General features: G+C 26.3%; 5 protein-coding genes and 1 long non-coding RNA gene across 11 annotated transcripts; 2 read left to right on the forward strand and 4 right to left on the reverse strand.

The window, feature by feature from the left end:
• Positions 1 to 786: 786 nt before the first annotated feature.
• LOC122521540 lies at positions 787 to 2,603 on the reverse strand. Its single transcript, XR_006304792.1, has 2 exons — positions 2,537 to 2,603; positions 787 to 866 (listed from the first exon to the last, which is right to left on the reverse strand). It is a non-coding gene; the product is annotated as an uncharacterized LOC122521540 (long non-coding RNA).
• A 70-nt stretch (positions 2,604 to 2,673) lies between these two features.
• LOC122521539 (protein CutA homolog) lies at positions 2,674 to 3,881 on the forward strand. Its single transcript, XM_043642407.1, has 6 exons — positions 2,674 to 2,934; positions 3,041 to 3,100; positions 3,201 to 3,246; positions 3,321 to 3,370; positions 3,439 to 3,481; positions 3,614 to 3,881. The coding sequence occupies exons 1-6, from the start codon at positions 2,765 to 2,767 to the stop codon at positions 3,698 to 3,700; spliced, it is 456 nt and encodes a 151-aa protein (XP_043498342.1). The 5' UTR covers positions 2,674 to 2,764; the 3' UTR covers positions 3,701 to 3,881.
• Positions 3,882 to 4,874: 993 nt separating this feature from the next.
• Positions 4,875 to 8,721, reverse strand: LOC122521536 (E3 ubiquitin-protein ligase UHRF1-like). The gene is made up of 9 exons (XM_043642400.1): positions 8,470 to 8,721; positions 7,934 to 8,280; positions 6,946 to 7,547; positions 6,513 to 6,867; positions 6,243 to 6,425; positions 5,998 to 6,154; positions 5,713 to 5,911; positions 5,187 to 5,600; positions 4,875 to 5,117 (listed from the first exon to the last, which is right to left on the reverse strand). Exons 2-9 carry the CDS (start codon positions 8,015 to 8,017, stop codon positions 4,898 to 4,900), a joined length of 2,214 nt encoding a protein of 737 aa, XP_043498335.1. The 5' UTR covers positions 8,018 to 8,280; positions 8,470 to 8,721; the 3' UTR covers positions 4,875 to 4,897.
• A 175-nt stretch (positions 8,722 to 8,896) lies between these two features.
• On the forward strand, positions 8,897 to 13,668 carry LOC122521538 (CTD small phosphatase-like protein 2). Of its 5 annotated transcripts, none has more exons than XM_043642404.1 (9): positions 8,897 to 9,266; positions 10,615 to 10,849; positions 11,233 to 11,373; positions 11,491 to 11,734; positions 11,827 to 12,395; positions 12,464 to 12,820; positions 12,898 to 12,993; positions 13,064 to 13,134; positions 13,203 to 13,668. In XM_043642404.1, the coding sequence occupies exons 2-8, from the start codon at positions 10,637 to 10,639 to the stop codon at positions 13,127 to 13,129; spliced, it is 1,686 nt and encodes a 561-aa protein (XP_043498339.1). In that variant the 5' UTR covers positions 8,897 to 9,266; positions 10,615 to 10,636; the 3' UTR covers positions 13,130 to 13,134; positions 13,203 to 13,668. The 5 variants fall into 5 exon arrangements, with proteins under 5 accessions (XP_043498339.1, XP_043498336.1, XP_043498338.1 ...); XM_043642402.1 differs by lacking the exon at positions 8,897 to 9,266 and adding exons at positions 10,014 to 10,106; positions 10,206 to 10,465 and having other exon boundaries at positions 13,064 to 13,668; XM_043642401.1 differs by having other exon boundaries at positions 13,064 to 13,668.
• Positions 13,669 to 16,966: 3,298 nt separating this feature from the next.
• On the reverse strand, positions 16,967 to 19,765 carry LOC122521058 (metaxin-2-like). 2 transcript variants are annotated; one of them, XM_043641477.1, is made up of 5 exons: positions 19,677 to 19,765; positions 19,543 to 19,595; positions 18,713 to 19,292; positions 17,960 to 18,097; positions 16,967 to 17,524 (listed from the first exon to the last, which is right to left on the reverse strand). In XM_043641477.1, exons 2-5 carry the CDS (start codon positions 19,586 to 19,588, stop codon positions 17,485 to 17,487), a joined length of 804 nt encoding a protein of 267 aa, XP_043497412.1. In that variant the 5' UTR covers positions 19,589 to 19,595; positions 19,677 to 19,765; the 3' UTR covers positions 16,967 to 17,484. The 2 variants fall into 2 exon arrangements, with proteins under 2 accessions (XP_043497412.1, XP_043497411.1); XM_043641476.1 differs by having other exon boundaries at positions 19,543 to 19,764.
• Positions 19,766 to 20,821: 1,056 nt separating this feature from the next.
• LOC122520762 lies at positions 20,822 to 21,787 on the reverse strand. The gene is made up of 2 exons (XM_043641011.1): positions 21,426 to 21,787; positions 20,822 to 21,334 (listed from the first exon to the last, which is right to left on the reverse strand). The coding sequence occupies exons 1-2, from the start codon at positions 21,540 to 21,542 to the stop codon at positions 20,849 to 20,851; spliced, it is 603 nt and encodes a 200-aa protein (XP_043496946.1). The 5' UTR covers positions 21,543 to 21,787; the 3' UTR covers positions 20,822 to 20,848.
• Positions 21,788 to 23,389: the final 1,602 nt, after the last annotated feature.

The raw sequence follows: 23,389 nt of genomic DNA on the forward strand, positions 1-23,389 counted from the left end.
GGTCCTGAGTAAATTGCTGACCCTCCAACGGGTCAGTGGGCGCCAATTCTACGACCCTCCTCCTCCTCCTCCTTCTCCTTTCCTGGCAACCGCAATATGCTTCTGCTCGAACCATACACCTGCCTCTTAAACGTACGAAAAATCTAATAACTAATGGGGTCTATATATGTCAAAAAAAAGTAATCTCTAAATTTCATTGATTTCAATCCTAAAGTGTTAGTTTTACAAATGTGTTTATATAATCCTTACTTATCTGAAATGAAATCTAATTAAGTTATATATATAAATATAATAAGTTATGTGTATAAATCAATCAAATCTTAATAAAATAAAATGATTTGGAATAAAATATTTATCTTACATTTCCTCTTGCCATACTTCTTCTTCTTCTAGTTTTTCTTCTTCTTAATCTTTCTTCATACTTTTTCTATCCAAATAGGTAAATGTGCTTATGTAATCCAAAATACGCGAGCACGCTAGCGATGAAGCAGCAAATACCAAATGACAGATGTTGATCTTTCGAATAACCATTATCAGAGAGAAATCTGGTGCAGCTGGAGAACGTTTCTCTCTCCCTATTTCTGATACCGTGCCAAACGCTCGAACCTTCCACCGAATAATTACGAAAGGAATTCTATTTCATCTTTTTTTCTTTCTCCCTTGTTTCCTAGAAAAAAGTTCAAAGGAGATCGTTAACGGGAAGAAGCTTTTTTTATTATTATTATTATTATTATTATTATTATTATTATTATTTTCTTCCTCCTCTTAGAGAAAAAAATAAATCAATTACCCAATATTTTCAATGCCGAAATAAGTGAAAATATTGAAATCAACGTGACATTAATAAGATATCTTTTCTCCGCCTTCTGTAAAACAAAAACAATATAAATAAATAAGTAAAATAAAAGAAATATACAAATTATATTATAATCGCATTTTCTTTTTATGCATTTAATAAATTCCAATGGTGTAAAATGGAACTGCGCCGAGTACTGAATAAAACTAAATATAAAAGATAAATAAATTAGTATACAGAAAAATAATATCTTATTGGTACCATTTTCAGACCATTCGATACGTTCTAATGATATAATAAAATATAACTATGCCGGGTGGTGGATAAAATGAAATAGAAAGAAAAAAGAAAAAAAAATAGGAAATAGAGAAATTCTACGTTGGGCGCCATTTTCTATGCATTCAATACGACTGTAGAGTCAAATGCATTTGTATAAGTAAAGTAGTTGCATTTCGTAAGTTTATAGAAAGCATCATTAACGAGGAAGCAAAATTACGGTTTTGAGTTCGTCGTACGGAAGTTGCAGTATATTTTCTATTTATAGGCTGCACCTCCCTTTTTCTTTCTCTCTCTCTCTCTCTTTCTCTTTCTCTCTCTCTTTCTCTTTTTCTCTTTTTCTTACTCCCTTTTTTTCTGTGGAACGTGCGGCCCATTATTTGATATAGTTATAATCCGTTTAGTTAACCGAAGATGTCTGCGACTCTTTTCTTCTTTCTTCTATACGATTCTGTTGCATCGCAGCTTTTACTTTTTTGTTTTCTTTCCCTTTCTTTTTCTCTACCTCTCTTTATATATATATTTTTTTGTCTATGTACATGTATATATGCGTCGTTAATATTATATAAATCTCAAACCGCACTTTTTTTCATCTACAAAAAATGAAAGAGATTCTTCGGGTATGTTCGTATTCATTTGATTACTTTTCATTAAAATAATCCAAGGCTTCTTTCTTACTAACTAGTTAAAGATATTTTTTAAATGATTGGAAGACAAATATAAATTCTTACATTTTTTTATCTACTATTTAATCTATGTATTATTAATATTCTTTTACTTTTTATCTTTTTTTTTCTCCTTAATCTTTTCGTAGTGTAGATTTTGGACGTTGTTCACATGTTTTATATATACGGGATGTATCTGTATTGATAGCATAAAGGGGTGAAATGAGAGTGGAGTAGGAGGGTTGATTCTACATGTAAAAATAGATTGAAAAAAAGAAGTTACATTTTTTCGGATGTTTTTTTTTCAAATACAAGAATTTTTTTAACGTGAATTTTTCGAAAAGATAACATGTATGATTAGATATAGGTCGTACGTATATATATTTAAAATATTTACTATTTACTATATTTAAATCTATTAGAGAAATTATTATCAAGTTTAGTAATAATTAATGTCTTTTTTTAGGTTATATTTTATATATTATCACGGAACAATTTAACAAACGAATAAAACAAGCGACATTAAATATAACTAGACATAATATTTATTTACTGATTTATCTATTAATTTATTTATCTTATGTGAATTTATTTTATATTTCTTTATTTATTTATTAATTATATGTATAGATAATGTTTTTGAATTTGAATTTTTTTATTATATTCATATTCGTGGAAAGTAAAAATAGTACAGCATTAATTATTAACATTTAGATATTAATAATATTCTTTAATCTCTTTGGAACAATATTATATCGTAAAAATTAATGAATTATAGATAATAATTAATAATATTTACCGTATACAAAACTGGAACGTCTCTCATCCTTGTCAAAATTCAAATTGCAAAGTGCATATCGGGTAATTTCTTGTAATTTCATTCTACATTTTCATTGGTTGTCAAAATCCGCATTCTTATTGGGTAAAAAGGTTGCAATGTTTATTACTAACCAATTAAAACTTCTTTTGACGGTGTTTTTTTAGCGTTGTATTTGATAACCTCTGATCATTTGTATTGTTACCATTAATGAAAATACTTCGAATGGCCGGTAAATCTGTTCTAACATTACTGATGATTTTTAGTTTATTAAGAAATTTTTATGTTTATAGTAATAGAACAATGAGTAATTATACGGGAATACATTCTGTCGCATATGTTACTGTTCCAAACGTAGAAGTGGCTAAAAAATTGGCACAGTAAGATCATTTTATCGAATTTAAAAAGTTACCTTCGTATGTTTATGATTAAATAAAATTATATTTAAATTAATACAACGATATTTCTTTTCATTTGTATCCACAGTGATATAGTAAAGAATAAATTGGCTGCTTGTGTTAATATTATCCCTCAAGTTATTTCAGTGTAAGCATTTATAAAATAAAATATTTGTTTACGTTGGTGCATATATATTTTGTATCTGTAAAAACTATTTAATTTGTATTGATTAATTATACATGTATAGGTATGAATGGGAAAATAAAATAAATGAAGATTCGGAACTTTTAATGGTAAGAATAATCAAAATAATTATTAATAAGTAAAAATATACTGTATATTATATTTTACTAATGATTATATGCAGATGATAAAAACGAGGACAGATACAGTTGATGCTTTGACAGATTATGTTAAGTAAGTTGATATTATATTGCTTTAATGTAACATAGAAAAAAAATCAACTAATATTTTTTTTTATTTAGGAAAAATCATCCTTACACAGTATGTGAAGTAATTTCTTTACCTGTAAGTAAAATTTATCCGATCTTACTTTTATTCATTGATTATTTTACTTTATATTAATAAATATTCTAGTTTTACTTATATATAAAATAAAATCCATGAATACATTATTTAAATACAAAATTTAATTTTCAGATACAAAATGGTAATGAAGAATACCTAAAGTGGATCAGTGATACAGTACCACCTATGAATAAACAAGAACAAAAAGATGATGTTTAATTGTTATTAATTTAATTACAAAATAATATAATATTATCTTATATGAGATTATATGAAACATAATAAATATATAAATAAATAAAAATTATGTGTGTAATACAATATGAGGAATATTTAACTATGGAATGATTAATTTGTATTGTCTAATATTAAGTATTGTAATAAAACATTGTTAAAACTATTGCATCGGTATTGATGATATTTTTGTAATGTTCTCTATATGAATATACTAATATAACAAAAACCAAAACAAATACAACATCAATATTGATTATCTTCTTATATCAATAAAAGTCGTCTTATGAATAATATTAATTTAAATTTGCTTATAAAGTAGTTTCACTATCAATCATTTAATTAAATGGTAAAAATAAATCGTAAGTAAACTATTTGTAGAATCCTAGTTTATTTTTATACTATGTAGTTCCAACTTGCTTTTCTTTTTTTTAGTTCTATAAGGCACACACATTTTCATGTATTTCACATTCAATATTCATGAACAATTAGTTTATATTCAATAAAGTTTACCTAATTATTATTTCCTAACAATTAATTTTGTATTAACACTTTGCCGTCCGGCGACACCACAGTGGTGTTGTTAAATAAATGGTGTTGTTAAAATAAATTTATTTTGTACATTTCAAGACACCTATAAAAACATGTAAAAATTTCGAAACGATCGCATTTTATTTTCATATTTAAAAAAATTCATGAGAAAACGTCGAAATTTCGACCATCATATCGGGCTATTACTTCCAAGAACGGCCGATCGTAAGCGAAGTAATCCGAAGTATAAGCGCTGCCGGCGCCAAGCGAAGAAATTTTTTCGAAACGCCCGGACGTCAAAGTGTTAAATCAATAACATCTTTACTTTTACAACCTTGTAATAATTGTGTGATGCCAAATATATAAATGACTATTAAATATATAATTGTCAACAATTTTGCTTCTTCAACATGTTTTAATCTTTTATAGTATGCATATAATTATACTTTTAATATGATATACACGATTACTTAATAGTGTATAATCAACTCAACTAATAATATAAAAATAATTTTGTCCTAATATCTCATCAAATACAATTTTTTTTTATCTTTGGATCCACATAATACGTTAGTATATTCTATGGTATGTAAAAGCAACAAATTGAATTAATTATATCTGTGGTTTATATGTTTCATTATATTTATTATGCTATCTACCAGCATTATAACCTGGGTAAAGCATTAGCAATGCAGAAGCTAAAGACTCATTGACATCCATTTTAAAATCTTTCTCCATATTATGACGACACGATGGACAATTGTGAACGCCAGATGAAAAGCTTCGTTTTAAACAAGTAAGACAAATATTATGAGCACAAGGTGTAGTTACAGGATTATTAACTACTTCTAAACAACAAACACAAGTAAATCTGTAAAGAAAAAACTCGTATTTAATGAATTAATTTTACTTTTACCAAGGCTTACGTTGTAATACAAACCTTTCTGAAACACGTTGTAGAAAAGCAGTCTTTCCATTTGGCAAAGCTAAATGACATTCATTCCAAATTTTGGCATTAGCAATATCTTCGTCTATGAACTTGATAAGTTCAGTGTCTAATTTATAAATTTCACGTTTTTGTTTCTTTTTGGCTTGTACAGTCTCTTTAGAGCTTGGTAATCCTTCATCTTCCAATTCTATAGCACGTTTTTTACTTGGTCGATTCTTTTTCATTGCTTCTAAGTAACCATCTGGATATAATGGTTTTAAACCAAGTGATTTTATTCTTGATTGACCTTCCCGAGTCCATGGAGCAGGAGCAGGATCATCCCTGCGTAATAAATATCTCCATACGCGAAAACCACTTTTACCCGTATCTGGGTAATATTTGACCACCTTATATATACCATCATATCTATTATCAAAATAATAATCAATATATAGTATTATCATTTATATAAATTCATATAATATATCTTAAAATATAGATAAGAAGAGAGATCAAGAAGATTTGATATTGTACATACCTGTTACCTTCTTTTGGTGCGTATTTACTATGTTTTGCAAGTTTAAAATTACGTACAACTCTTACAGGGATACCACCTCTCCAATCCTCAGCTGTAGCTCCATTTACTGGATCAAGTTTAGCATTACAATTTACTGCTAAAGCTTTATTCATCCTTGTGAGTGTTTGGTCACAACTTTGTTCAGCAGTTCTTTTATTTCCTGTAATTATAATAGAAAGTAATCAAAAATACATGTATATGTATACAAATTACCAATATAACGAAATAAACAGAATTTCTTTATACCAGATAAATCCCTCCCTCCAGAACCAGTATACATAAATTCATCTCCATTATCGATATCATCTTCATAACCCCCAGATAAGACAATGGAGTATGCACAATCAGTTTCACGTCCATGTATTCCAGCTATATGAGGCCTGTGTACACCAACTTCGGAAACCTTCAATAAAAAAATTATAACATTATATTATGCGCATATATTTAAACACACACACACACATGTATGGATATATATATTATTTATGTACCTGAACTCTATATATCCAACATGTACCAACTTCTACACCTGGTATAGGACCTCGATGATTTGGTGGGACTAAACTACATTCTTTCGTTCTACCTACACAAGCCATTCCTTTTCCCCAATCCCTTTTGTTACTACTTTCATTGGTATTAGTTTTCTTCTTGGACTGTTTCAATTTATCTCCTGCCTTGAATAAATTAAATATTTTTATATTAAAATATTGTATTGTTTTTAAAACGAATTGATATACATTTATATAAAAACAATCACCTACTTTAACAATTTCATTTTCATCATTTTTACATTCAGGACAATACCAATAATCTTCTTCTGGTATTGATGTTAAGGGTGGATTTAAACAACGTAAATGAAATGCAAAATTGCATTCATCGCAAAGTAGTAGGTTATGTTCATCTTCTTTACCACTACAAATTCTACATCCACATTCTTTACAATCTTTATCAGGATCATCCATACAATTAGAGCACGAAGCCACTACACGTCTTCGTTTACCATTACTTATCATATGTTGCTCATCTTCCTGTGTTCTTTCGGATAAAAGTTTTGGATGTTCTATAGTATATACACCATCTTTGGGATTTATTTTGCGGCCTTCCAGTTGATTGTCTCTATGGATATAAAGATAGATGCATATTAATACAGATTTAAAAAATATAACATATGAATAAAAATAATCAAGAAATTACCTGCCGATGTGTAAAATTCCAATCAACTCTTGTGATTTTCTTTTCTTCTCAATTTTTGAAACCGTAAAATCATACCAAAGTCCTACTTCTTTGGGCTCGTCAACATTATGATTAACCATTACTTTGTCACCTATCTTCAATTTTTCAACAGATATAAATTTTCTAGCACGTGGTCTAATAGATGCTTCAGGTACATTGAATGGAGGCGCATGATTATCAAATTCCCATTGCATATTATAAATAATTTTATCTTCTTTTTTAAATATCTTTTTTATAATTGCTTCAAACCAAGCTCCATGCAGTTGATCGAGACAATCAACAGCGTCTCCAGTTTTATAATATAAACTTTCAGTTTCTTCTAAATTTACATCTTCAGTAACTTCTCCTTCATTAATTTCTTTTACTACATTATTATTCTTTTTATTATTATCTTTGTTATCTTTACTATCTACATTATCTTGTTTAATTTTAACCATTAGTTGTATAACATCATTTAAATTAATACTATAATCGTATAATTTATAACCATTTTCTAATTGTTTGCCACGGAAGAACAATCTTTGCATATCAACTTCTATTGATAACTCCTTTTCTATTTGACGCTAAAAATATGAAAATAATTCTTTTAATTTTACAACATACTCTCTATATGCATGTTTTTGTGCATACATATATTAAAAAATAAATACACAGAACAAACTAAAAAAGTACATTCTCTTTTAAAAGCTACAGAACAGTATAACCAAACTATTGTAGATCTTGTACAAGATTAATACAGACATATTAAATTATTATTCATAAAAGTTCAAAATATAATAAGACAATAAGTAATAATAATAATATAATAAGACAATAAGTAATAATAATAATATAATAAGACAAAAATTCTCTTCTAACCTCATAGACTAAAAGTATGAAAATTACACTCAAAATATTCATTAAATTGTTTTAACATTTTCATTCATTGTAATAATTTGAAAAATCATACCTTGAAATCCCCAACCTCGGTTAACTTAGAAATTGTTAATATCACCTCCTGTTTACCATCCATTGTTCTTACTTTAACATACATCTTGATAAACTTAGTTTAATGTCTTTACAATATAATGATTATAATTAACGATTCTCTTATTTAAACAAATAAGTTGAATAAATTAACATTCACGTATTTTAATCTCAATGAAATAAACTCTACTCTTAAGAGCAGAACAATGATCATATCTCAATTATTTTACTGTCAGCAAAATCACCACTTGTTAGCGTCTGGTGCAACTACATTTGGCGGGAAATCATTGTTGCAATGTACGGAAAGGTAGTCACGTGATAATATTATACCTAACATTAGATAGAAAAAAGGTGCATTTCCATTACTAAGTATAAAGAATATTAAAGCTGTTTTCAATATATTACAATCAAGTGAATACAATTTTTATAACTTAAAATAACTTTAATATTAACTCATATTTATGTTAATATTTTAATTGAATTAATTTGATTACAGATTGTATAAATATATATATTTACCTTGTATCATACAACGTACTATGCTGCATACGTATCTATATGTAAACATGCAACCAATTCATAAATACACGAATGTATATATCACATATTAAGAAATTAAATGATGATATGAAATATGTTAATGCGCACGCGTGATAATATTCTCACAACATAATAAATACATAGAAATAAAACGATATTGACTCGTTGGATGCCTCTGAATGTATAATTTTTCATTATATTTTTTAGCAGATTAAAAATATATTACCATATTTATTGAAAAATTACTAAATAAATGATGGTCAGATATTTGATTTTAATGTAATAAAAAAATGAATAATTATATGACGGTAAGATACGATCCAGAATATTGAAAGAAAACTATAATATATATTATATATCATCTCTTTTCTCTGGCGAGCATCTGAAGAAAATGGCCGCTACTACGCATCATTCTAGAACAACATCGAAGTGAAATATCCAGTAGATGGCGCATTATTAACCGGAACAACATAGTTTCGAATTCAAGGCAAGAAAAACAATATAAATAATAATAATAAGTGTATAGTTATTAAAAAGATAATAATTATGTAAGATAGATCAGTGAAATTTGAATAATACATATTGATAAATAATAAAATTGTGTAGTACATTTGACCAGTGAGTATTTTCGAGCGATACTGTGGCCATGTTTGTTTAGTTTCGAGGGGATGAAAAGTGAACACGAACGAAGCTTTTGAATGGGACTCGCGGGGGAGTGGATACATCGTTGATTAGTCAAAGTTTGACGTGCGCGTGCTGATAAATTAAAGGATATGGTAAGCAGTGAAAGATTTAAATTCTATTTAGCGTAATTCCTCAAGGTCGTAACATTTTCGCGGGAAATTTTTGGGTGATAGTTTCGTTTAGTAGTAACGCCGCTAACGCCGACGCCGATGCCGCGGCGCAGTATTGCACTTTCAAACTTTCGATCGATTCGTATGTAGCCAAGATGAGTTCGTTAAGGGCGATGACCGACAAAAATGTCTCCTTTATTATATGTTATTTAGATTCATTTATCAGAAATTTCTACCTACTAATAGGTATAGATTATTTCGATTTAATTGATGGGAACGTTACCTTGCATCACATCGTATACAAATCGATATATGCCTTAGCATGAATACGTATTCTTAATTGTGTATGTGTCACATACACATTTGAATGTTATCTATATATACATGTATATCTACATATGTATATATATATATATATATATATACATAGTATATATGTCATATACCTATATGCATACGCGCGACAAAATTCCACAGATCTTGGACGCTTCTTTTTTCGAACAATTGAACTTGTTTCCCGCGCAATTTCTAATCGATACAAACATAATAAACAAACGAAAAGTATAAAGTGTCAATTGCTGTGCTTGGTAAATTAAAAAGTGTTTACTAAACGAATTTATCTCTCGAATTTTGTTCCTCAATTAAAGGACGGTTATTATTTTATATCGTTTAGAAACTTTGGCGGCTCGACAAATTTCAACAGAGACTTTGACAATAGTAAGATAATTAATTAAAATTAAACGACGATAATACGAACGAAAATATGATTGTTATTTTCTATTTGCAACGCAACTAAATATTCCAAACAAAAATTAATCGGAAGTATGTGTGCAATTAATAAATTTCTTATTTAAAATAATTTTTTTTTTCCTTTTTTTCTTTCAATATAAAAGTTAAAAGAACTTTTTGTATTTTGTACAGTGTTCAAGCGTATTGTCAAGTTTTAAAAGAAGTTGTTAAAATGTATATTTAACATTAACGAAGAACTTCATGGGTGGTTAATAAAACATTGCTATTATCCAGAATGTTCTTGCTTGAGGCATTCTCTTTACTGATGTATAAAGCTGTTTGCTAAAGATAGCATACTCCTGAATCAGTAATCGTACATGCAACCAGATGAATATTTTTAGTCAAAGCTTGTTTGCTGATTTGGTGCATGAATTAGATTTATAAAAAGCAGAGTAAGGATAACTGCTTGAATTTAGTTAATATTTCATAATTATTGATAACTGTAATATAGTATAAAGCATAAGAAATATTAATAGTTATTAATGATTTTAATATCAAACTCCTAAGTATAATAAATAATAGAGTGTATTATTTATTTTAGGACATTTAATTTTTCTTTTGAAATGTGGTTAAGAAGTGAACATGTGAGTAGAAGACTGCGTGGCCGTTTATACATAAGCGGTGGGTTGGGAAGCAAATTGTCTAGTGGCAGAGCGCAAACAGCATCTCCACGGAAAGTACCATTCATCTCTAGCAGTAATCATCGCATAAATACTTTACGCAAATGCAGCAGATTAACTCGGTGGAGACATAGATCTCCAAATTTTATAAAAGAGGTAAGTATAAAATTGTTACGTTAAACATTATTTAGCTTAAAATATGTGTAGTCACTTTACAATCTATACATTAAAGTATTAATTTTTAATATCTATCATTGCAATTTTAAAACACATTATTATCTTCATCTGTTTATCACAAATGATCTTTGCAGGTCATTTATTCTTCACTATTTATTAACTCACAATTACTAACTAACCAACACTTAATGGTTAATGATTAATGAGTGACTGTCAGATAGACAAGAATGTTAAATAATTAAAAACATTCTTTCGCTGAAACAAATAAAGAAAAATAAATTACTTAAAACTACAATTGAAGCCGTTTGGTTAATACGCGGATTAATAATCAGTATTCTCAAACAAGATTATTGTCTCCGTAGGCTTGTAAAGAAAATGTTTTACATTTTGCCAAAACTTCGCCTAGTAGACGTGAGAGGGGCCCTCGCAGAAGAAAATGTATAAAACGATCCATGGTCACATCAACTCCTCTACATCGCACTACACAGAAGGATATTATTCTAGTAAGTTTACAATGAGGAAACATTTTTTTATTGTTTCTTTCTATTTTGATGAAATTACTTTTCTATCTTAAACTTACTTTCATTGATAACATAAGAATTACATGTTCTTTTTTGTAGCCACCGAAAGAAACAGTAGAATCTAAAATTTCTGAAGAATCCAAGGAGAACTGGAATATAGCGATTTTGTCACTTCATTCGTCAAGTTTAAATACAGATTTGTTTTGTACACCAACACCATCACAGGATTTTAAATTTTCACCCGCAGGAACATCATCATTGATTGATCTAATGCCTCCAGCATCTCTAGGATCTCATTTAGACCTTACATGTTTTCTTGATGACGAAGGAAATAGAAATACAGGTGCAATGACTATGCATTTATATTATATTTCATTTTTGATTTTTATAATGCATATATGTAAATTTAAATCTTAATAATATTATATTTTGCAGATATTCTATCATTGTATTACTCCGCACTTTATTTACCAAATGAAATATCTGATGAAAATTATAGCTTAATGAACTCAACATCAATGTATAGCACTCGCACTACATATTCATCGGAGAAATATTTTGGAAGTGGAAAATATCCATTTATCAATAACAATGAGAACAATAGTAGTATATCAAAAAGTCAGTATACCATTGAAAATAATTCATTCAAATTTGAAGGAACTGTGGATTTTTCCACTCCAAAATATAATACTTCTGCAAGTGTATATGATATAGATGGTCATCATCCTTCTGATACTAATGATAACATTAATATGAAATATGATACTGAAGATATTGACAGCGAATATCATGACGCCGAATATATGGAAGTTGGTAGCGAAGAGATAGTAGAAACTTGTGATGTCGAAAATATGGTTACTCAAGTACAAGAAGAATGGGAGCCATTTGATCCATATGTTTTTATTAAACATTTACCACCTTTGACGCCAGCAATGAGAGCCAGATGTCCGGCTTTACCTCTTAAAACACGAAGTAGTCCAGAATTTAGTTTAGTATTAGATTTGGTATGTAATACCTTTGTTTTACAGATAGCCAGCTGTTAAATTATAATAATAATTTTTATTTATTGTAGGATGAAACTCTCGTACATTGTAGTTTGCAAGAGTTATCTGATGCAGCATTTCAATTCCCAGTAGTTTTTCAAGATATAACATACACAGTATTTGTTAGAACACGACCATTTTTTCGAGAATTTTTGGAACACGTTTCATCACTATATGAAGTAATACTCTTTACTGCAAGTAAACGAGTATACGCAAACAAATTAATGAACCTTTTGGACCCAACAAGAAAATTAATTAAATATCGCTTATTCAGAGAACATTGTGTATGTGTTAATGGAAATTATATTAAAGATTTATCTATACTTGGAAGAGATTTATCTAAAACTGTGATCATCGATAATAGCCCTCAAGCATTTGGATATCAGGTAAGTTTTATTTTCTTTCTAACATTATTTTCAAATTCATATTAATTAAATTTTTGTTGTTGTTTTTTTTTATACAGTTAGAAAATGGCATCCCTATAGAAAGCTGGTTTGCTGACCGTTCAGATAATGAACTAATGAAGTTATTACCATTTTTAGAAAATTTAGTTAATTGGGTATGTTATGTTTTACGTGTATTATCGTGAATATATGTAAGAAATAAACTTATATCCTTTCTTTTTGTAGGGTGGAGATGTTAGACCACACATTAGAGAACAATTCCGATTGTTCAGTTTTTTACCACCAGATTAATTAAGGTACCATATTAAAATTTAGTACTGGCTGAAGTATAGGATTAAAAAAAAATAATAAATCCTATTATCAGTCTTCAGATGTGCGTGAAAGCATGTGTGCAATGTGTATATCCGTGGTGAAAAAAAGCAAACGATTATTCTATACGCGTATATCACATTACGTGTGTAACGTTATATTCAATGCAATGTCTTAAGAGAGTGTGCCTGATGAAGAATAGAACGAAATTCATAGACCTGAAAGGTCTATAAACATTATTTGTTGTTTAAAGGATAATTGTTTCTCTAATGGAAGGAACACTTTACAAAAAAAGTTTATTGATATTTCACTAATTATCTTTATCCATAAATATAACAAATATTAGTGAACGACATTGAACAGTTTCATGCAATCTTAAGAGATAGTTCATACTTTCCAGTTCCATAATGGAATCACTTTCGAATGTCTACCGTTACATAGTAATACAAATACAACATAAATTTAAGAATATCTTTGAAGATTTCATGTTGCACCGAGATTACAAATTTCTTTATATATCAGATCTGTGTTTTCTAATAATTTAGTGGTATCGCAACATTAGCATTACTAATTACGATCTTATGTAATGCATATTTACAAATTATTTTTGTTTTATTCTTTTTTTGAAATTTTATTTCTTTTTAAATTATTTCTTTTTCTTTGATTTTATTATTTTGTTTAATTTCATTATTTGAATATGCCTAACAATATCATAAATAATATTTAATACTTTATCTATATACGATATATAAATATATATATATATATATATAATTCATTAATTTTCTACATTATTTATAAAATTAGTTCCTTTCGGTAATAGTATTCTATAACAATAGTTTTTATATATAATGCATTTTTATTTAAGTCCAATCAATTTCTGAAAATAATGATTTTATTTTTTCAAGGAACTATGCATTTCTTTTTATTCTTTTTATATTATAAAATATATTTTACATATAAAATATTTCCTAAAAGTATGATGTAATTATTGTTGCGTCAATTTGTTTTGTTCATTATGTACTCTTGTTATTCTAGTAAATCATATAATTTATCAAAGTTAGTAATGAGTAATAATTATACAGAATATAATTCGAAATTATATTTATGAATATGGGGGAAAAGAGAACATATAATTATCAAATTGTTTTCTTTTTCCGAGAAAATAATATAAATTATATTAATTATAATTAATATTTAATAATATTACTAAAAGACAATGAAAATAAGAAAAATGATACTTGAAAAGTTTGAAATGTTATAATCTTTCTATTAATATGTCAACTCTCTTTTCTCCTTCATTCTTGTTCTCGAATTAATGGCATTGCAACAATGAATAAATAGCATCATTTATTTTTCACATACATATACTTTTCATAGTAAATACAAGAACATTTGTTTAGAAGCATATAAACATAGACGAATAAATCTCCAAACATTTTCTGACTTCCAAATATACAATTATACTTATTTTCATTGCATTTAACTTCTAAGTACATTTTAAGTATATACTTATAATTACAATAGATGCAGATGAATTTGCAATAAATATGCAAAATGGTGGGAGTAAAAATTATAGAGTACAATATTCAGAGACGAATAATGAGCTATCAAATATGTACCTTAAGTACAAAATGTTAATTATATTACAAATATTTGGCAGTAGAGTTGTTTAAAGATGAGAGTAATTCGTATTCACAAATTTAGTAAAAGCTTTTATGGGAACATTTTGAAATAGTTTTACTATAAATGTATTTTATTAAGCTTAAGTCATTATGGGAAATCATTGTTATTTCAATAAAGGACAAAATATCAACTTGGAGACTATTTGCTTATAAATATATAGAAAAATGACATACTCATCATATAGTTACATGAAAAATATGATCTCAACTCTGATAATGATTAATAAACTGAAAAAGCTTTGGTTAATTACATTGTTACTATAAAGTATTATAGCCTGAAGATTGTTTGAAGAATACATTATGGATAAGAATATATTAGTAATTATATAATTATATGTATGTGTGTGTGTAATATAATTATATAATTATACACGATAGGTAAATACAGGTTTATAAAATCGTATGTAATTTATAATCTGTATCAAAAAAACAAAGATAATACATAATGTTATATCGAGAAATGTATTGTCTTGGAAATTTTTATGATTTCCATACAAAAAATAACCACACGCACATGGTTTGCATCAAATTTTAAATTGCATCAATTTTCAATCATATTATTATAATATATGCTTACCATATGCATTTATTAACATCTCATATACATCAAAAGTTTATATATTCTTTCATTATCAATTGTTGCATATTTTTTGAGTTATTCTATACAAACATGTATACCAATATTAACTACCTGTAAAGCAGTACATTCAACCAGTAATGTTAGAAAATAATTGTGAGAATCTTTAATGCTAATAATAAAATTTTAGAAAATGTCATATACTCCAATAATCATGATATATGAATTGATTTTTACAAAACCTTGATTTTCTTTTTTAAACATTTTTTATTTATATTTATTTTTTATTTTTTATTCAGAATAAAGAAATGTTGTGTATGTGTGTGTTAGGATTGTTTATTACTTTATGTTTTTGCAAGAATTTAAGCCAAAAGTCTCTTGATCGTAATTCTAATTCAATTTGAAATGACAAGATCTCATTCGAAAGATAAAAGATAAATACACAAGATTACTTTTTTCGATTATGTTAAAAAATATTATCTTTTCTTCCTTCTTTTTCCTTTTAGTATAAATATGTATAATATTATGTTTTTTTTTAAAACAATATTTGTTTTTTTCCTTACATAAAATGTTTTATCAATTCTTTTTAATGTATATCTATTTCTAACAGGTCATTTATTTTGATATTATTTTAATTATTACAAAGTATATTTTATTCATTGTGCCAGATTAATTATAAAATCATTATTCTAATAAAATAATAATAATACATATAATATATTGAATATATAAGTTGATATTTTTATTATATTTTTTATATTCAATGTCATTTTACACCATCATGATTATTTAACATAACATTTCTTCAACAATATCTGATTCTAACAAATTTAATAATATATGTTTATGTATGCATTTGAAAAAAGTCAGATATAAATGACATCATCAACATTTAAACAATATATAACAAGTATCTATAAGAATAACAGAAACGCTGGACACAAGAAACATGTATTTAATGATAAATAAATGTTAACTGTTATACATGTTTACTATACAGGTAAGTGACACAAATATTAAATTTACACAATTTTTATTTGTAAAATGTTCCCAAAATGGTAAACTCCATAAAAAATGAATAAAGTCATGTAAGAGATACAAAAATGTCAACATACTTTGCAGATAAATATTATTCTAAGATATTAATTATATTGTCTCGTTTCGAATAATTCATTATTGTTAATATTATTTCAAATTCTTTTATTTTTATTATTAAATATTTAAAAAATAACAAAGGAAACAGTAATACGTAACATACATTTACTAATGCCAGTACTTGATAATAATTAAAATAGTTACAAAACCAGATTAAAGAATTTGATATAATAAATATAATATTATTTATAAAAATCATTACTTTATATGTTATGACAGAATATATATTAAAGTTTTATTATGATTATAATTTAAATATTACCATATATTACTTAAACATAATTCTAAACGTCAAATGATTTATAATAAAATTGACTAGAAAAATATAAAATAAATTTGTTAAATAAATTGTTGAAAAAAGATCTTTGTCCAAAAAGAATTATATTACCCTGTTCTATTATTTAAAAACATGCTTAACAGATGCATATTGTATTTCAACTAAAAACATAGTATTAGCAAGCACAATACATATACAACTTTAAATAGTAATTACCTGTCCTTTATCAATAATTGTATTGAGATTAACAGAAAAGTATATATTTTAAAAAGAAAGCTTAAAAAATATGAGATTAGACAAATTTTCTGTTTAAAATTATACCATTATTTTATCATCTGTTTACTTATTAATTATTTACTATTATCAACAAAATTATAAGCATTATATATGATGCAAATATGTTGTATACTTAATATCGATATAAATATTATACACAGATATATAGAAAATAACTCTTTCATCTTTTTAATATGAGAACAGATTATTACTATAATTAATGTTTTAATAATACCTAAACAAAAAACAAAAATAAAAAAAAACTTTTCGCTGAGCAATAAAAACACCTTGTATAAGTTTTATATATTGTTGCAATAATTGCAATTCTCCTTAGATGTGTCACTTATCTCTCGCCTCCAACGTTTTGTTAATCTATTAGACTGATAATGTTTGTAGAGGGAAAAATGCTGAAAAATGTTATATTTGTTATAAGCTATCTATTAACTAAATATTATTCTACATTCAACACTAACGTGTGATTAATAATATATATTCAGCTATCTTGTTAACAATTACAATATGTGATTCATCATATCATCTTTTAACTCGAACTTCAAGTATATTGATATTAATATCTTTTTCGATTTTATTTTATTCTTTATGTATTTTATTGATGTAATAATAAAATTTGCAATAAATGTAATATCCATAAATGGATATTCATTATATATATACATGAATGTATTTATTGTATATTGCAAATATTTCTACTGATATTTTCATCTTTAGTAGCATTTGTTGCATAACATAGGAACTTCATTGTGCTATAATCAGTATAACTCAATTCAATATACTTGCAGTCCGAGTGTAGCCTTATCTAATCATCCGAACGTTGAAAATACCTATTCTCGATGCGTTTGCAGAGATTCACGAGCGATGGAAAATTCTTAACAATATTCGCCAGTACGTTGTTTGGAAGAGGTGTTGTAATAATCGTAAATATGTGCCCAAAAACTAGGGCATCCAATTCGTTTGGATTTCTAAATAATTAATAATAATAATTATTAATATTATTATAGAAATAACAATGAAGAATATTATTAATATTATGAATATTAGAATTAATAAATAATATCTATAGACGCGTTGGATTTTAAAAATGTATATATTTCAATACAAACTTCCACACACACATACACATGTATTATTTTGAAAGATAATTTATATATATAAATGAACAATATATTCATAGAATGAATGAATCTTCTGATAATGAAGGAAGAGATTCAAGAGAATCTAAGCTATACAACAAAAAATCGTCTGACGGTTTTTCTATTATTTCAAAGTCTTTTATAAGAGAATCATTTTCTAGTGTATCTTCTTTCTTTTGGTCTAACTTTTGGTTAAAGTAAATATTATTGATTTTATAAATATGTTCCATAAGTCCAGGAAATTTATGAATAATTGTGGAAATTTCTTGCGTGGATGGGAAGAAATGGAATTTGGAAAGGGCTTCTATATGACCGTATACCAGAGCATCAAATTCTGTGGGTCTTACAAGTTATATTTGAATATTATAACTCTGTTACTTTTAGTACGTATAAAAATGAAAGTGGAATTATAAATTTAGTGTATAATATATTAAAACTACTTACTCGTTACCAAAAAAGAAGTTTCTTTCATTCAATCTTTCCGATAATATCACACAACAGTTTTGAACTTCATCAGCGACTTCTTTTAAAGTTTTATTATACCAACCAAGTACGTTGAGCCTTTTTATAACTTGCTTTCTCTTTTGCCAATTTAGATAATGATTAAGAGGCCAAGGATAAACACTTCCATGTCTTTGTTTTGTTACTTCTTCTAATGTCGTTGGATCAACCCAACAAATGTAAAGTTCTGCATTAACAAAAACATTGTTGACTAATGAAATATAAGCTTTCATATCTGATTTATCTTCAGGTTTTAAAAAATTGGATAAACTTGTTCCTTTGTTAGAAATAAAGGACACTATATTATCAAACTCAGATAATACAAATGCACCGCATTTAATGAAAGGCAAAGAACCGGTTGGTGACATATACTCGGCATCCCTTCTTGATTTTATTTGAAACTCTAAATTACACATTTTGAGAAAAGCTTGGACGGCAAGACAATTAGCATTGTCTGGCAATAATATTTGTTCTACTTCAAATGGTTGATACAATTGTATCATTTGAGGCCATGGTTCCTGAGCTGTAAAAAAAACACCAAATATACACACTTTACCAATAAATATCATTAAAAATTATTAATACCATAAAATATTTCAATCGATAGTTATTAAAAAATATAAATAAGTAGAAAACAGAGACTAATTTATTATAGAAAATGTACAATTTATAAATGAGTCATACGTAACATAAAGTGAGGTTAGATTTAAATAATTTAAATGAAATAGTTAATAAAAATAACAGTTCAGTAAAATGATTTGAATAAAAATTACCTCCAAGCTCTAAAGTAATCGCATCTGCTGTTAGTTCACCAGGCATGTTGAAGTTAAATATAATTAATTTATTAGAATAATACTTTATATGAATTTACTTATCAAACCAAGTAACAGAACCGCACAAAACATACACAGATCTAATGTAAGTATCCAGACAGAAAAATATTCAACTAGTTACAATACACTTTATTAATAAAAAAATTAAAACAGTTTTATAGTAATTAAGAAATGAATAATATTAAGTTTTATTATTCTATCATTTAATAATACATATATATATATATATATATATATATAAAATTACAAGTAAGATGGATTAGTTTTACACTCGAATTTCGATAATAAAATGAATCGATATTTAAGAATAATCATGTTCGAAAAGATATTTATAAATTAACTAATAATAATAACATAAATAAATAAAATAGTAATTTTTTATATATCAATGTATTTCTTTTTATTTATTATCATTGTTGATTTTTGTTTTACCATAAGTTACAGTACCAAAGGAAGTATCCATCAAAGAATAATTTGAAAATTGTAGATATAATTGTCTCACATAAAATACAAGTTAATGTCTAACATTAATATTTTGTTTTTAATTTGAATATATTATATATTTTTGTATTTGTAAAAGTTTTTTCTTGTCTTTAACTGATATTGCTCAAATGCATTAGATACACATATGAAACATATTATTAATTATTTATATCCAAAAATTGTTTATACAGCCTTTATAAATAATTTTTATTCTTTAAATTTTTATATATTTAAATACCTCCAGTTTTAACAAAATTCAAATTTAAAAACCGGAACGCACTACATTAGTCAAGTTTTTGTTTTTTCATTTTCTTTATCACAGTTACGAGTGTAAGTAGTAGCAATGATAATGTTATGAACGATAATTAATAGTAAAATAATTAAGGAGAATAATAATGACTAGTATAACTTTTGTATCGATAATTCAAATTATTTTTTTTAATATGTTTAATATCGGTTTTTGATACAATAAAAAAACAAATATAACAGTTTACCAGTAAATACAACTTTAACAATATAACAGTTCACCAGTAAATACAATTTTAACAATACAACAGTTTACCAGTAAATACAACTTTAAGTTTTCTTCAAATATAGCAAATATTTGTAAAAAATTAATTAAGTGCATAAAATATCTTTGTTAATATGTACATAAATGTATATTTCATATAAAATCTATGATTTAATAAAAAACCTTCACCTTTTCAGTAAAAAGTAAATTATTTTGTTAGTATTCTTTTTGTAAGATTTTTGCATTCTGAATTTAAGGGGTAATTTTACCGATTACTATTTTCCTGCATTTGCCATATGTTGTAATTCTACGAGTGCCTGGAGAACATGGTTCTACCTTGGTTTTATTTTGTATAGGAGCTCCAATTATCATATGAGGTACAATATCGGCTTTTTTACATTCCAGTTGAAAAGTAATTTCATTGATACCTAGCACATCGGGGTCACAAGGACCACCCTTTGTTTTAAGAGGATAACATATATTATTGTATTTAACTAAACCATCTTGTAAACATGGATTTTTGACACATTGTGCAATTGATTCTCCTCGAGGAAGAGCAACGTAATAATTTGGAGGACAAGGTCCTTGTCTATAAGCTTCATAACAAAAATCATTTGAAGGAAGGTATAAGAATCTTGCTTTACAATCGCATACAGGAACATTATCTCCTTCTATAGAATAAAGTTCCATATTTTTGGGACAATTATCCGGTATTGATTCACTTGGATGCTCCCCTACCTGAACATAAAAATAATACATTCTTTCATTTCACAATATAATAAATTTATTTTTATAGAGTATATCATATTTGTAGTATAGTAACACATACTGTTGCTTTATTTTTATTTGCATATAATTTTTCATAATTATCTGGAAATACAACATCTTGACATAAAATAATGCAATTGCATGTTAAAAATACACTGCTAAACAATATCAACTTCATTTTAAATAAAACTCTATTATTTTATACGACTGTTTAATACAAACAAGTTTTTCTACTGAAAGTTTCAATGCCACTGAGAAAATGCAAATTATTAAATTGAGCTGGATATACAAAGTCCATTTATAAAAGCTACATTAGCGCTACTTCTTTTATCATTTTTATATTTATGGACAATTATGGATGGAATTGATCAAGTTTGATCAGTTCATTTTAATCCTGTTTCATTTAATAAATATTCGGAATTTTTGAAATTAATGATTTGTGTGTAGTGTTTTATTTATATTTTAATATTATATAATAAATAACTATTAATCTATACATACATATATGTTGTTTTTATGAAATGGGGAATATAAAAATAAATTTATACTGAAATTATGAAAAAACAATTTTATTTTCTGAATACATAATTATAACTATTGAGATCTTTTTTGTGAATATTGATTAATTTAAACTTTAATGTCAGATATTAAAAACGCAATAAGACCTAAATTTATATGCTAATATACTTTATATGAGTAGATTATGTTCGATTTTAATTTTAAATATGGCTCTTTTCCCTGGTTAACTTCCGAGGGGAAGAGAGAAGATTTGTTCGCTCCGCCTATCCTTACTTTTTATTTACTCAAAGTTACAGATAAAACTGTAAGATTTGAATATTTATAGTAGACAAATTTATTTTGTGGTTGACTGTAAATAAAAAACATTTGAATTTCTACGCTTATAGTTGCATGCTTTATCTTATTCTGTTTCAACATTTACTGTTTTTTTTCCTTATAACGTATCGAGTTAGTAGTGTAAGCCTTTTACCAATAAGAATAAAGTATGTGTATATCAAACAAGAGTAAAGAAGCGCCAGCTGTTTTAGCCAATGAGAACCATAGGAGATAACACCCTATACGCATGCCCATTGGTTGAAAACGAAAAGTACCAACATAAAACTTCGATTGAATTTCTTTATATGCGTATACGTACATAGAATTTATTTAGATGTTTATATATTCATAGAAGTAATCTAATGATTTTATTATTTATGCAACACAATTTTTATTAGTTGGTATAAATCGACGTATCTTCGATGATTATTCAATTCATTTTATGTGTCTTTATTGGTAAGACTGATTTTTCGAAAAAAAATTTGAAAATGTATAAATCATTTTAAATGTAAATTATTATTTTAATAACATTAAACAAATTTTCTTTATAGCTCAATAAGTATTTAGCTTTAAACATTATCTAATAAAATTCAATGTTATCGACCAATCTATGCTTAAGATTATGTATCGTAATGCATAGTGAAAAAAAAGTGATATTTCTTTGCATTCAAATTTAAATGCCTTCAAGTTGGCTCGATATTTACTCTGGATAAGAAAGGAAAAAAAAAATTAACAAAGACAAAGGACAAAAATAGGAATAGATAAATCTCTTCATATTTCTCGTGAACTTTATCATCTTTCACGTAGATTTTATTTTTCAACTGATATTTTCGGGCGACCAAGAAAAAAAAACAAAAGAAAATAAAAAGAAAAGAAAAGAAAAGAAAAGAAAAGATTGACAAGAAACTATGTATCTATACATATATTTGTAATAATAATCTACTTTATCATCGCAGTAAGAATGTGAATTTTTCAATGTCAATTTGTTTATGAGAATGATCTGTTTAGGGGAGTGTTGGGTTATCAACATTCGACTATTAGATAAGCTTGTTCAGATATTGGGTATTAATCAATCAAAAATTCATGCGCATACTTGTTATTAATAATTGTCCACGCATTTAACAATAAATCAGTAATCTGGTTTGAAAAAATAAAAAAAAAAACAAATTTAAACAAATATAAATAATAATA

The sequence above is a fragment of the Polistes fuscatus genome, unplaced genomic scaffold, assembly GCF_010416935.1.
Source record: "Polistes fuscatus isolate 324 unplaced genomic scaffold, CU_Pfus_HIC Scaffold4, whole genome shotgun sequence".
Lineage (NCBI taxonomy): Eukaryota > Metazoa > Arthropoda > Insecta > Hymenoptera > Vespidae > Polistes > Polistes fuscatus.